The sequence below is a fragment of the Atractosteus spatula genome, chromosome 1, assembly GCF_055471065.1.
Source record: "Atractosteus spatula isolate fAtrSpa1 chromosome 1, fAtrSpa1.hap1, whole genome shotgun sequence".
Classification (NCBI taxonomy): domain Eukaryota; kingdom Metazoa; phylum Chordata; class Actinopteri; order Semionotiformes; family Lepisosteidae; genus Atractosteus; species Atractosteus spatula.
Genome location: NC_142706.1, coordinates 59487288 through 59501797, shown reverse-complemented (window position 1 = coordinate 59501797; position 14510 = coordinate 59487288). Strand labels below are relative to the sequence as shown.

The window sequence follows — 14510 nt, the reverse complement described above, 5'->3', positions numbered from 1 at the left end:
AAATCGCGGTGCTGTACTCTTCGCTGTGTCGCCGCTGGCTGGGCTATTGCAATATACCCCCTTTGTATTTCTTTTCAGATGTTTGTAGTTTCTCCCCTGCAAAGAAAAATATATTTTGACGGAAGCCAGAAAGCCGAGCTCTACGGGGAACACCTCCAAATAGAGGAAATCGCAGTAAAACCACAAATTAAAAAGTGAACTTAAAAAAAGCCGACCACAGCTGCCCAAACAACAGCAACGCACCGAAACACAGGGCTGCAAAATAAAGCCTTTTTATTTTATTTATGTGATCGAGATAGAAAACAGTAATTATCACGGATGTACAAATTGGAAACAAAGAGGGGAGGAAAAGAAACAGTTTCTAAAAATGCCAACGAGACTTAAATGCGATTTCAACACATTAATAAATCAGAAGGGTTACCAACAAGAACTGTATACATGTAGCATAGCAAGAATGCTTAACTAAGACCATGAACGGCAATGAGAATATACGTGCTTTCTGGCAGACGTGACATGCAATTTAAATAGCTCGTCTAGACAAACAGATTTGTTACTGATAAACAATTTCTTTTTTCGTCTGCTGAAGCTACATCCTCCCCCTGTGCGAAGACTCGGTGAGAGAATCTGCAGAGTTATTGCATAGTCGTTGAAGCTGCATTCACAAGAACAAACGAGAGTGGATTCACGGGCAAGTCCACAAAACCACCAGTAAAACAGGAAATATTGCCATTTGACTACACCAGGCTTGTGCATTTGTGATGAGAAAGGAAGCCAGGTTCCAGATTGTTTTGTAGACCATACAGATGTTTTAAAATCACAAACCCTGCCGCCGTTTCCCATTGGCCTTGTGTTTGAAGTGTGCTGCAGAACCATAGGTGATCAACACAGCAGGGCTGTGCAGTCCTGGAGGGACAGTGATTCTGCTCGTGATCCGGTCGTTATTGGCTTAATTAGATCAAATTAACAGCTGTTCCGACACTGGCCCTCTAGGAATGCAAAGCCCTGCTCTATAGTGTTCCTATCGATGTAGAAACTGCCTTTTTAGACTTTGCACACACACACACTCCCACCCGAACAACCCCAAACACAGCAGAACCGTCCAGCGTCCCCACTGTTTCAGGTCATAATTTAAACATCAGCCTTCCTGCCTGAGCATCTGCATCAGGCCCTGCCTGCTGCTACACAAGCTGAACAGTCCAGACAGTGGCTGTTTGTGCCTCCTCCATTTTGTGCTCAGAGTTTTGCATCACCTCAGAACAAAGGTTGCATGTGTTTAACATTCCATGAGTCCATATGAACACCATTACAATGGTACCAAATTACCATCCCACTAGCTCTTCAAAGATACAAATGGAGAACATAATTCTAGTCCAGACTGAACACAGTAGCCACAGTCCCAGAGAATAAGGTTGAAGGCAGTGCCTGCAGAAGAAATGGGTCTGTATGATGAAAAAGATAAATCTGGCTCCAGATCCATAAATGATCCATTTTCTAGGACTGCAGTCCTATTGATCACAAACATTAAATTAAAAGCCTGTCTTTTTAAACATATATCTTCAAATCTCCTTATTATACAGTGACTATATTACAAGACCCACGTATACACACAAAGAACACAGATTAAAAAACAACAACAAAACAAGACCTTTTTTTATAATCTCAGTATTATTCTACAAAGCCATCAGAAAAACCCATGAGCCAACATTGTTTCAGTTGCCACTAAAAAAAATCAACAGAATTATCTTCATTATTATTATTAAACATCCTCAATACCTATATGAAACAAATGAAAACATTTACAAACCCCTGTGTGTTAAATTTTTTAATTAACTGTACAGACGCATCCCTAATGATGTAGAAGCACCCTGTGATGGTGTCAGAGGTCAGGGTTCACAGAGGTCACTGTGCAAGCTATGTCAAGGAAGAGGAGACAGAGGACACCATAGTATTTGAGTCTATTTGGGACGTGAGGGATTTTGATTAAAAGAGGACTCAAGACCACCCCCAAAAAACAGGGAATGGAAGTCTGGGGCAAGTGATGCTGGTCAAGAAGAATCTGGGCTCCGGCCAGCTTTCTTGACTATGCAGAGCATACAGCGGTGCAGGTAAGCTAATCACAAGGGATGGCAGAGGTCCTCTGGCCGGTGGCTGAGGGGCTGTCACAACAGGAAAACCCGACTGCAGGGATAAACAGGAACAAGAAAGCTCCCCTCCACAAAGTTTCTGCAGGGGTGGGGCTTGAAAAGCACTGGGCTGGCCCGTACCGACCACGTCGGGGGCCAATGGCGATGCTCAAGGGGCCAGAGGAAGGACCCTCGGTTCCCAATTCTTCCGACCGATTCCTTCTAGGCCACAACGTGTCACCTGACCACTGTGGTTCTGCCAGGCCCGGCCCTGCCCCTTCTGGAAGGTGCTGGCGCTCTAGTGTGGGATTCAAGCCCCATGGCGCCTCTCACTAGACAGCGGTGAAGTGTGATGCCGCAGGGGCCTGGCTCCTCCTCCTCCACAGACTTCTCCACCGCCTGGACTTTAAGGGAGCGACATCACTGCTGTAATGTGTTCATAGCACTGTCCAGTCCCAATCTGCTAACCAAGAACCGGAAGTCCAGCAAAAAAAAGAAATGGGATTCCACCTGTGCCTAAATAAACAATCGGAGTTCTAGCTGGACCTTTAGGAGGAAAACAGCCCATAAGCTCAGACCCAGGGCAGCAGCAGCAATGAGGCTCCTTACAGGTTTCCCCAAGTTGAAAACTTAAGACTCGGCCAGAACTTCAGTCTCATATAAGGAAATGATGAACCACTTCAGGTTGTCTCAAAACTAGGAGACTCTAAAAGGCCACACGGACACCAACAGACTGTATCAAACCGCACGGTGCGCGCACACGCTGGGCAGCTCAAACAGTCCATCCCAAAAGCCTCAGGGCCAGAGAGCACGCAAGTGTTACCATGTGCTTCTAATCTCCATCCACTTACTAAATTGGTCTCCTTAAGTGAATACATAATTTGAAAATTAGGCCCCCTAACCCATTTTCAAGTGTGAAGAGATGAAAGATAACTAAGTGGATTTGGAGTTAAGTGCCAATTGAAATTCTCAACAGTTGAAAGTGTGTCAAGTTCAAGCCCGCAAATTATTTTGCTGAATTACACTGCTGACAGTCCATTTGTAGTGGAGGTCTGAAGGCACTGGGGTCCCAGCAAGTGGACTGGGGACTTCTTTTAGGTCTTCACTTACTCCCTGTGAAATAAAAACAAGCTTTCGTTCTCCAGCCCTCATTCTAGCTAATAAAGGAGCAGGGGTCATCATACATGTAGCACCTCCCATGAGAGCCAGACCTGGGCAAATCTAAACTCCCAAAGAGTTAGGTCAAGTCCGAAGGCATCATCTGGAGAATGGCACTCCGATTTGACGGAGACTCCCAACTCCAAGCACAGGAACACCGCCATCAGGAAGCAGGCCTGGGGCTTCTCCACTGCAGGAGACTCGGAATGAACAGAGGGAAGCACCAGCGGAGAAGGGAAACAACACCGCAGTTTTCAGTAGAGAAGAGCGGAGATCAGTGGCGCTTGTGAGAATGGTTGGAGCCTGCCCTGCTCCTTTGAGGTTTCAGTGCTTTTATCTGTTCTTGCCGGTACAGAGAAAACAATTACTTATAGCACCTAAAAACAAAACCCATCCTGCAGATTTATCTGAACTGCAGGAGGTTGTCCCTGAAAAATAAAAATAGTCCATTTCCTATAATTAAAAGAACAATAAACAAAATGAAAGACTTATAAAAACAGAAAATATGTCTGTTTTAAGCTCTTAGGTGAAATGAAACAGCCAATTATATCAGAGCTTTATTAATATTAATCTTGGATTTTTTTTTACAGAACAAAAATGTGAAAAGAGCCATAATCGCCGTCAAAGTCTCTAGTTAAAACTGTACAGTTATCTCTATAAAATAAAGTTTTAATATAATTTATCTCTGTAATGAAAGATGAGGTTCTGGCCTTTAAATAAGAGATTCAAACAGTGACTATTGAGTACGAACAGTGATACCAGTCCAGAGTCAAGTTAAAAAAAAACCTAAATTTAAAATGAACATGGGAAAAAAAAATCAGTCCTGTAACATGACACAGGAGCCACAGCTCAGGCCAGTCTGACCCTTGACCCCTGACCCCCCTCACAATTTGTCTGACCTCCTTCCCCTCCGATTGGTCAGGAACACACTGTAACATGAAATGTCAATTAAAAAAAAGTTCCACAGGTTTGTAAGGCAACAAGTTGTCCCATGTCTTGAAATGAGATTTTCAGATTTCCTCACTTAACACCGCATGCACATCTACACACGTGCACAGTCTCACATATATGTACAGATCTGTACACGTGTGCACGCCGCATGTGATTTTTTTGCACCAGTACTCAAACAGAATACATCATCGGAGTTTTGCAAAGTAAAAATAGTAAAAAAAAAAATAAATCTCAGTTTAGGTAGCAGGCGTAGCCAGTGCCTGTACACTGCCAGGCCAGTGGGGGCACTGTGAATGAGAGTGGTCTCAATACTGGCATAGAGTGGAGGAGGGGGGGGGGTTGCCATTCAACTCCAGTGCCATCCCGCCCCCCTGCACCATTGACACAGACTGGCAGGGATGGGGATAACAAGGCCGAACTGGTGTGAACAAAGAGGAGGATAGAGTTCATCACTGCAGCGCCCTGCTCCACAATTTCGCGTCCTTACCTCCAGCAGGAGGGGCGTATCATTTAAACCAACGGGTGTCGGAACGCCTCTCTGAGGAGAGACCAGAATCCCCGGGGCGGCGGGATCCCGTTCTGAAAAGCGCCGGCCGCCACCGCTGTCTGGCGACAGACTCACAGCAATCGCCCCATGGCAGACCGAGCGGACTGATGGCAAATATACGGCCAGGACGACCGCGGAAAGAGCCCTTGGCCAGCCCTCTGGTCACGGCTGGGTTTGGGGAGATGAAATACAACGCTGACAGCTGAAGGAGGGCAACAGGAACTCCAATACAAGATCTCAGATTTTGAAACTATAATCGCATTTCCTGTCTGTTCCAAACCAATGCTCCTCCTTAGTGCAGTTGTGGACAGTGAAGCCCTTCTCCATGGGCTGCAGGCAACCCCAGGGCTGTGTCAGGGGGCTCCTCCAGCTCCCCAGTCTCCACAGAAACATCTGAAAGGTCCCACACAGGGTGCACAACACCCCTAAAGCCCTAGCAATCCCCCCCTTCGGACCCCAGAAGAACATGGGGCTGGAGGAGAAGAGGTCAAGCAAAGAAAGTCATAATTATTTATATACACGTATATAAAAAAAAATTAAGTTAAATTTTAAAATATAAAAAAAAACAAATAAAATCCTGTCTCTGGGAAGGAGAGGAGGAGACTTGGGAAGGAAGTGGGATATCAAGAAGATCAACTGCCACAGATAGCCTGTGCCAAATAATCCGAGATGCTTCCCTTCAACTTGGATGCTCCTAGCTCCAAACCCAAGAATTCCCTCCCCAGCCAAAGTCTTCAGGAGCAAGTCCCAGAATCTGGTGCATCAGACGGGATCCAGGGTCTTCCAAGTGTACCCAGGTGTGCCAGAGTATGTCCAGGTATACCCGGGTGTGCCAAGGTAAGTACAGGTGTACCCGGGTGTGTACAGGTACACCCAGCTGCAGTGCTTCAGTGGCTGGTGATGGGGTGGGGGGTGCTCTACATGTTGTAGGCCACATAGATGGGGTCGAGCTGGTCAGCCAAGAAGCTGTCTCGCAGGTGCATGCGCTGCTTCTCCCCACGGGAGTTGATGGGGATGACGCCCGGGTCGACCACCACCACCACGCCCACGATCAGGTGGTGCTCCTCCAGGACCACGTTGGTCACCAGCGGCACCAGGTCCAGCGCCTCTTGCTCCGAGCCGCACAGCTCCGACACCACCACCAGCAGATTGGTCCAGGTGAACACCGCGCTGGGGGGGGGGGAGAAGCACGGTGGGGGTCAGAGGCAGACAGGTAAGAGATGGGTACGAGACAGAGAGTGATGGGGATCAGAGTGAGACAAAGCAGCAGCTCAGTACGTGCTCTCTGGTCACACCCTGAGGAACAGTGAACTGCTCTGTGAATAATGGTCTATGTGTTGTGGGTGTTGTAGGCAAATGTCCTATGATGTATTTGTATTGTAAATGTATGCAGATGTTTTACTCCTTAGCAACACTGTAATTTTCCTGATGTGCCAATAAAGCTGTTTGAATTCGAAGCCACAGAGAGAGTGAGAGAGTGATGGGGGATCAGAGAGAGTCTAAGAAGCATAAAGATGAAGCAAACCAGACAGTCTGCATTGAGAGCAGGAAAAAAAACAGCACCAGTATGCTGGACTGGGGGCCTGACGGATTCATAGTGCAGCGTGCCCCCTCACCTCTCGGCGATGCTGCGGTGAGCGCGGGACACAGAGGTCTCGATGTCAATGGGGTGGTACCTCAGCCCACGCAGCTCCAGTGTCTCATCCAGAGAGCCCACCACAAAGAGCGCGTCGTGGCGATCTGACACACACAGGACAGGCTTCAGTCATACGGTGGAGTTCAGTTATAATAAACGATTAGCCAGAATGCAAGTAACTAATTAATAATTGCTTACACTTATATAGCGCTTGTCTGGACACTCCACTCAAAGCGCTTTACAGGTGACAAGTGACATCATACAGACTGACTTGCAGCCACTGATTATTTGGTGAGCATGTATAGACTGATTGTGTGACGTCAATTAAAAATGGTTAATAATTGACCACTGTCTTCAAGCTGACCTCCACTGGCATCCAGCAGCTCAGTCCTCCTGACGAAGCCCAGGTACCCTGTGCGCGCCCACAGTGTCTGGGTGTCTCCGAAACTCAGCCTGGTGTTGAAGTGGTCAGCCTGTAGGCTCTCATCCCCATAGATCGTGTAGTAACCACTGGCGCTGTGGGGGCTGTTCACCCAGACCTGGCACAGAGAGAGGAGCAGAGACAGAGCTGCATTGTGGGAAGTTCTCCCAGAATTCCTACTCCTGCCAGAATCAGACCAGTTTACTATCCTACTAGGGGAGGAAATTCAAGAGAGCAGCAGCCCAGTATGTGATCTCCTGTCTCAGCCTGACGATAAGAGAATGAACTTCTCCAATAATAATAATAAACTTTATTTTATATAGCACCTTTAAAAGGTGGCTTCTCAAAGTTCTTTACAGAATGACAACAGCAACAACAACAAAAATTAAAAATAAACAATACAAAAATACGATGAGAATACACAGAGGAGACAGTAGATGGGGGTAACTAAATACAGTAGGAGCAGAGGGGTAAGGGATGGAACCAGTTAAGTAAAGGCTTTTCTGAAGAAGAAGGTTTTGAGTCTGGATTTGAAGGAGTTTAGAGAAGGTGACTCTCCCATATCCTTGGGGAGAGAGGTCCAGAGATTGGGAGCATTACAGGAGAAGGCCCTGTCACCCATAGAATACAGATGGGCTCAGGGGACAGTTAGGAGACCTGAATTAGAGGAGCGAAGGTTGCGAGATGGGGAGCAGGGCGATAATAACTCAGACAGGTACTGAGGTGCCAAGCCATGCAGAGCCTTATAGGTGAGCATGAGTATTTTGAAGTCAACTAGAAACCTGACAGAAAGCCAGTGCTTGGGCTCCAGGACTGGAGTAATGTGATCACTTGCACTAGACCTGGTCAGGATTCTGGCTGCCGAATTTTGGACGTACTGGAGTTTGTTCAATGTAGATTCAGCAAGTAGAGCATTACAGTAGTCAATTCGGGAAAACACAAATGTGTTGATCAGCTTTTCAGCCACAGTTAGTGATAACATAGGGCGTAGTCTAGCGATATTTCTGAGGTGAAAAGAGTATGTTTTGACAATATGCTGCACATGTGGTCGAATGTTAAGCCAGAATCGAATATCACCCCAAGGTTTTTCAATTTAGACTAAGCTCAAGTACAGAACCGTCTACAGACAGGGTTACAGGACTGGCTTTACGAAGTTGATGAGGGGTGCCAATAAGCATAACTTCAGTCTTGTCACAGTTAAGATGAAGGAAGTTTTGAGTCATCCAAGTTTTTACGTCAGAGATGCAATTAGATAGAATAGAGACAGCCACATCAGTGTCAGGTTTGGTATGGATGTATATTTGAGTATCATCAGCATAGAAATGATAGCTGAAGCCATGTGATCTTAAAAGCTGACCAAGTGGAAACATGTTAATAGTGAACAGTAGGGGATGGAGTATCGAGCCCCGAGGAACACCAGACTTAACGAGACCAATTTCAGACCTAAATCCGCCAAGAGAGACAAAGTGACATCGATCAGTGAGGTAAGACTGGAACCATTCGAGTGTCAGAACCTCCAAACACAGTCTGAAGACGAGAAAGTAAGATGTCATGGTCCACGGTGTCGAAAGCAGCACTGAGATCAAGAAGAGCAGGAGCATAGAAAGAGAACCAGAATCAGAAGCTATTAGAAGATTGTTAGTAATTTGACCAGGGCAGTTTCTGTGCCGTGAAGCTGACGGAAGGGGTTCAAAAAGGTTATTTGCCATGAGGTGGTTATGTAACTGATGTGTGACAGCATGTTCTAGAATTTTTGCAAGAAAGGGTAAGTTAGAGATGGGGCGAAAATTGTTTAGATTGTCCAGAGCCATGTTAGGCTTTTTTGGCACGGGGTTAACGGCAGCAGTTTTGAGAGCCGCTGGTACAACGCCAGTTTCATGTGTTCGACAAGCAGGGAGGAAGTGCGGGAATAATATGAGTTATGGAGAGAATGTGATGCCGGATGTTGTTGATCTTGGAGCTAAAGAAATCTAAGAATGTGTTGCAAAGCTGAGGCAGGTAATGTGGTGGGGCAGTTTGGCTTGAGCAGTCTGTTGATGGTGGAGAAAAGATGCCTGGGGTTGTTATGGTAATCTTCAATGATGTGAGAGAAATAGGCAGATCTAGCAAACTATCTTATCCTTATATTCAGACAAGTAATCTTTCCAAAAGCCTGATAATGTTTGTTTAGGCCAGAAAGATGCCACCTACGCTCAGGTTTCTAGGGAGACTGCCTTTGTAGATTGCAGATGGTCAGTGTACCAGGGGGCAGAGCAAGAAAAATAGATGGTGTGAATTTTTAGAGGAGCAAAGGGGTCAAGGTAGATAAAGGAGCGCGATTAAGCAAATGTATTTTGTCCTCTAGAGGGTCAGAGGAAGAGAAACAAGATAAGGAGGATAGAACAGAATTAGCTAACCTAGGCTGATCAATTGAACGCCAGTTGCGGAAATTTACAGAGGGGGAAGTGTTAGAAACAGGTAATTCCAGATTGAAAAGAATAGCTAAGTGGTCAGAGAGGCCTAGATCAAGGGAAGAGCAGCGGGAGACAAAATAGTCATTTGCAATTATTAAGTCTAGGGTGTGTCCTTTGTTATGTGTAAGGCTACGAACAAACTGAGTTGCATAAAAAAGCATCCCAACAGAGCCAGAAAATCCTTAGCCAAACTGGAAGACCTTGAGTCAATGTGTATATTAAAAGCCAATAATGTTTATGTGTTGTCGGTTGATGTCTAATGCTGTTTTTTTTTTTTACTGAAAAGGTCTGTAAATGTTGCGTTAATTGTTTCTACATTGGCAACACTAATTCTTCGGTCATGCCAATAAAGCTCTTTGAATTTGAGAAAGGGAGGTAATGGAGAGAGGGTTTTAGTATATGGTGATTGCTAGGGAAATTCATGACCAGACAGATCCCACCATCCCTTCTGGCATTAGGCGAGACTAATAATCCTACAGTAGCCACAGGAAAGTGTTTGTGTGGTCTGCCTCAACACAAAGCCAGCCTGCCTCCACACCCTCCCCCAGGACCCCCCAGGTGTTTCCCTGTGCCCCCACCTCCCACAAGTGCATCCCCGTCTCACCTCCCCCAGGTGGGAATCCCCCACCGGGCCGCGGGTCTCTGTGTTCACGATCACCACCCTCACGCCAGGCAAGATCTGCGGAAGACGGACACAGACAGAGGGACCGTGAGGCCTTGCGTCCGTGAGGAATCGAGGGCAGCACGGTCAGCGGAGCTTGCAGACTTACCGTCCCAGACTCTGTGAGGGGCAGGCTCTGAGGGGCTCCCCTCTCCACCAGACGGACCCTGGAGACAGAGGAGAGAGGGGTGGGAGGGTGGGGAAATGGGGGAAGAGATCAGTAAAGAGAGAGAGAAAAGAAAGAAAGATCAGCAGATTAGGTGAACACACCTTTAAGCGCTTGTACTGGACTCCTTTACATATTTCTACAACACTAGTACAATATTCCATGAATATATACTAAGGGTTTACAGTACATACAGCATGGTCCCAGTCATGAGAAACAGGAGATGTTGGGTGACCTGTAAGATGAACTGGGCTGCAGTGCTCTAGGACTAGGGGTGGGCACCCCAATAGGCAGTGTAAACACACACACACCAGCTGCACTCCTGCACACCCGAGCTCCAGTCCCTAGGTCCTGGAGCCTGCAGTGGAGTGAGTGGTTTCCCAGGACAGAGGGGGGGGTAGGGATGGGCGTACCTGTCATGCCTCAGTGACTTCATATCCACATACACAGTGGAGGGGTCCGGCCCAGTCGTGCCCTGTTCCCACAGACAGAGAGAGGGGGAGAGAAGTGTCAGCAATTCAGACTCTGTAGGGTCCTGTGCACAACCTGGAATACTTCCTCTCCTGTGCGCAGTGCGCTGTAGTGGACTAAGACAGAACTCCCTTACCGTGCTTTAATTTCACACCTCGGATAAAGCATCTCTATGCAAATACAAAGCACCTATACAGTAGTGTCCCCATACAGAGTATTCTGGCCCTGAGTATTATTCAGTATAGAGTACAGTCTCCCATTATGAACACTGGCTTTGTATAGTCCCTACAAGCCTAAAGTGCCCTCTATCATGTGCAGTTCCATGAAAAAGTATTCTCCCCCTTTATGATTTTCCAAATTTTTGCATATTTTCACCCCTGAATGCTCATGTGAGATTGATGTGAGGCCTAGTGATGTATAAAGGAAACACGAGAGCAGAAATAATAGCAGCGTCTGGTGCTCGTTTCATTTATGTCACGAACAAGGTCAGGCCGACGCCCCCTCAGCTGACCTGCAGGCAGATGGCCAGGTTGACCCGGGACCCAAAGGAGGTGCTGACGGCGCGGGGAGACAGGCCCAGGTCCTTGAAGAGCTTGGAGAAGGACTGGCTCAGCACCAGGCGGGGGCGCTCCTCGGCCACGACCACGCAGCTCCGCACGCAGGAGAGGTTCAGCCCCCGGGCCTGGAGGGATGAGGCAGAGGGGGGCAAGAGAGCACAGGAGGAGGCCGGAGGAAACAAGAGGGCGAGATTCAGATGAGGGTGCAAGAATCTGGGAGGCTGTGAAACAGCTCATATCTAGGATGCTCATTAGCTTCAGGGGGTCTCACAGGTGCGATTAGTGGCGAAGTAACGCGCAACAGAGCAGCTGCTGACCTTCAGAGCCTCCGTCTGGGTGCCCAGGCCCTTCGTGCACATCTCCATGACGGAGTAGGAGCAGAAGGTGTCCCGGATGCGGTGCTGGCTGAGCGTGGAGAGCCACAGCGCCAGGTTCCCCTCCAGCTCCATCGGGGGGATGAGGATGGACTGGTGTCCCGCGTAGACACTGCCGAAAGTGCATTAGAATGGCCAGTCAACCAGATCTCACACACAGACACCACATGGAAGACACACGTATTCAGCACTCCACTTCATTAAGGCATGTTTTGTGCTGTAATTGCAGCATAAAAATTTTGTCTTCACAAAAACGCAGTTAGCACTTTTAGTTTTGCCATAATAAATCGGTTTTAAAATGATGGCACTGCTTTACAGATCTTATTCATTCTCTGTGATTTGCACTGTCATTGGTACTGCGCTTGGATACACTGGATATTGGTGACATTTAAAATATGTAATAACCTTTACCTGTGTGTGGACTGCACTTGAGAAATAGCCTCCACAAAGACAGTAACTTGTGAAAGAGCGACTCTCAGTGTGGAACTACACAGGGCAAACGATCTGAATAAACCACGTGGCGTAGCCAGGAGAAGAGCGCAGAGACCCTTCTTTTCTGGTCTGCTTCCGCCCTGTGCGGAGTCTGGGGGAGTGAAAGAGGAAGAGGAGCACAGACGTGCGTGGCCGTGTCAGTCGGCGGGGCTTGTTACCTGCACAGGCACCAGAGCACGAAGCCCAGGCCACAGTAGGGGTCCAGACAGATGGCGATCTGCCGCGAGGAGTACAGCTCGCACTGCAGCTTGATGGAACGGCACAGCGCACTGACCGCGGCGTGGGAGATCTGGACACACCAGGCAGGACAGAGAGACGGGGGAGGGGGGGAGAGAGTAAGAGTGAGATGGTGACTGCAGGTCAAGGGGGGGGATCAGGAGAGAGGAGGGGGGTGCGAGAGAGAGAGAGCAGAGCGCCTCTGATGTGCAGACAGCGGTACCTTGACTCCAGTCAGCATGCCGGTGGTGGACACGCTGAAGTCCAGGTAGGCCATCATCTCGGCTGTGGGGGGTCTGTAAATCTGGGGTGGGCGTCGCCGGGGCAGATCGTCTTGTGGAGAAAAAGAGCGAGAGAGTAACATACCGTTGCAGAACGATCGGAGTAATTTTTGCAAGCAAGACCAGAAAAGAGCTCCTGTTTCAATCAGTCACACGTACTAGATCGTCCTCTGTTGAATATTTTCACTATATTCTCCCCCCCCCTCGCGGTGCTTCACGAAGGCTCACCCAGCTTTGCTAAGCACAGACCGCAATTCCTGCCCAACTACCCACCCAGCACACCGTCACATGCAGGAAAACAATGCAGAAGGAGATGGAGACCGAGCCCCACAGCCCTGGGCAGCAGGCTGACCTGTGTCGATGATCGTGGGCCAGGTCTTGATGTTCACGGCAGCGGCAGCTTCCTTGGATCGCAGGGTCTTCATCAGGACCTGGGTGGTCAAGATGCAGGCGGCCTTGCTGACCTGCCGGAGAGAGGGAGAGGGTGACCAAGGGACGGAGCAGGGGAGGGGCGAGCACCACTTGACATGGGTCCACGCGCTTTTGCAAACAGCCCATAGAGCTTTGAGACTGCGTTGGCCACTATTTCGCAATCCGAGTCCTGCCTGTTCCTGTTCTACCGGCAACCATCCATCCAGCTCCCACTTGCTCATGACAACATCGGTCACTACTGGCATTTTCACATGACGCTTGTGGCAGCAGCAGCAAGTGAGGTGCAATAGGCAGACTGCACCTTGAATAACAAGGACAGAACGTCAAAATTATGTGAATGACATCTTTAAATGTATCTGAACGCGCACGTGTTTACGGATGCCAATCTGTGTATCGGGAGCAGCGCCAACTCCACGCCCACACAGGACACAGGCACACGTGCGGGCCGGCGGGCACACTCACGTCGATGATCATGCGCACGGTCGGCAGGGTGGCGGCCAGGTTCTGGGGGTGGGGCGGGCGCACCGTCACCGGGATACAGCCGGCGTACAAGCAGCCATAGAAGGAGGCGATGAGGTCGATGCCTGGAGGAGAGGGAGAGCGACAGAGTCAGGCCCGGAGAGGGGATGAAGATGAGAGGGGAAAATTCCTGCAGGGAAGCCTCCTTCCGCCGCTCATCTCCTTCGCCCCCAGATCTCTACGCCCCCTCAAGGCTGAGGGCAGGAGCAATGCCCCCTACCCCACTGGAGCACCTCGCTATTCTACCCGCCTGCACGAAGCGAAGGACTCGGTGTGCGCACCCCCACGGCCACGGGGCACGAGGAGGTCCAATGATGGGCAAAGGGGTGCACACCGAGTTGGGGGGGCGGCTGAGCTGGGAACCCCCCCAGCTCAGGGTCACGTGGATGAACAGGCCCGTGTCTCTGGGGGGGCTGAACTGTGAGGGCGCAGGCTGGCAGGAGGTGGGGAGACGTACCAGGAGGGTACAGGAGCACCACGTTGTCTCCAGTGTTGATGCTGCCCCTCTCCATCAGGGCTGCCGCGATCTTCTCCGCGCGCTTATGCAGCTGGACACAGGTGGCCGTACTGACCGCCGCTCCCTGAGCGAGGGAGAGAGGGACAGTGGAGGAGACGGAGAGAGGAAGGAGAGACTGAGACAGGAAGCCGGAGGGTGGGCACAGACAAGTTTGTTCATATACAGGTGTCTGTGGCTGAGCTGAGGAAGCAATGTTACTGGTTCAGCCAGTTACAGACACTACCAGGTCAGCTCTGATCACGGCTGGACACAGCACTGGGCCAGAGACAGAGACTGGCACAATGTACAGAAGGTACTTTGTCCACGTGTGTAGTGTACAGACAGAAGGGTGTCCAGGTGTGCCAACAGCAGTGTGTACAGTGTACGGGAGGTAGTGCACAGTGAACAGACAGCAGTGTGTCCAGGTGTGCTGACAGCAGTGTGTACAGTGTATGGAAGGTAGTGCACAGTGTACAGACAGCAGTGTCCAGTGTACAGACAGCAGAGGGTCCAGGTATGAGGTGTATGGAATGTAGTGCACAGCAAACAGATAGCA

The 14510-nt window shown here is 49.2% G+C and overlaps 1 protein-coding gene across 2 annotated transcripts in view; it reads right to left on the bottom strand.

Moving 5' to 3' along the window:
• Window positions 1–3828: 3828 nt before the first annotated feature.
• The window catches only part of LOC148841400 (disco-interacting protein 2 homolog B-A), a 65346-nt gene continuing 54664 nt past the window's right edge, over window positions 3829–14510 (bottom strand). For both annotated transcript variants that reach the window (XM_088918021.1, XM_088918022.1), the window contains 13 exons: window positions 13916–14039; window positions 13402–13523; window positions 12860–12971; window positions 12450–12559; window positions 12169–12299; window positions 11462–11630; window positions 11099–11269; window positions 10530–10591; window positions 10060–10117; window positions 9894–9968; window positions 6780–6954; window positions 6396–6519; window positions 3829–5949 (listed from right to left, as the gene is read on the bottom strand). In XM_088918021.1, coding sequence (XP_088774147.1) covers window positions 5697–5949; window positions 6396–6519; window positions 6780–6954; window positions 9894–9968; window positions 10060–10117; window positions 10530–10591; window positions 11099–11269; window positions 11462–11630; window positions 12169–12299; window positions 12450–12559; window positions 12860–12971; window positions 13402–13523; window positions 13916–14039 — 1686 coding nt within the window. In that variant the 3' untranslated portion in view covers window positions 3829–5696. The remainder of the gene's footprint in view (window positions 5950–6395; window positions 6520–6779; window positions 6955–9893; window positions 9969–10059; window positions 10118–10529; window positions 10592–11098; window positions 11270–11461; window positions 11631–12168; window positions 12300–12449; window positions 12560–12859; window positions 12972–13401; window positions 13524–13915; window positions 14040–14510) is intronic.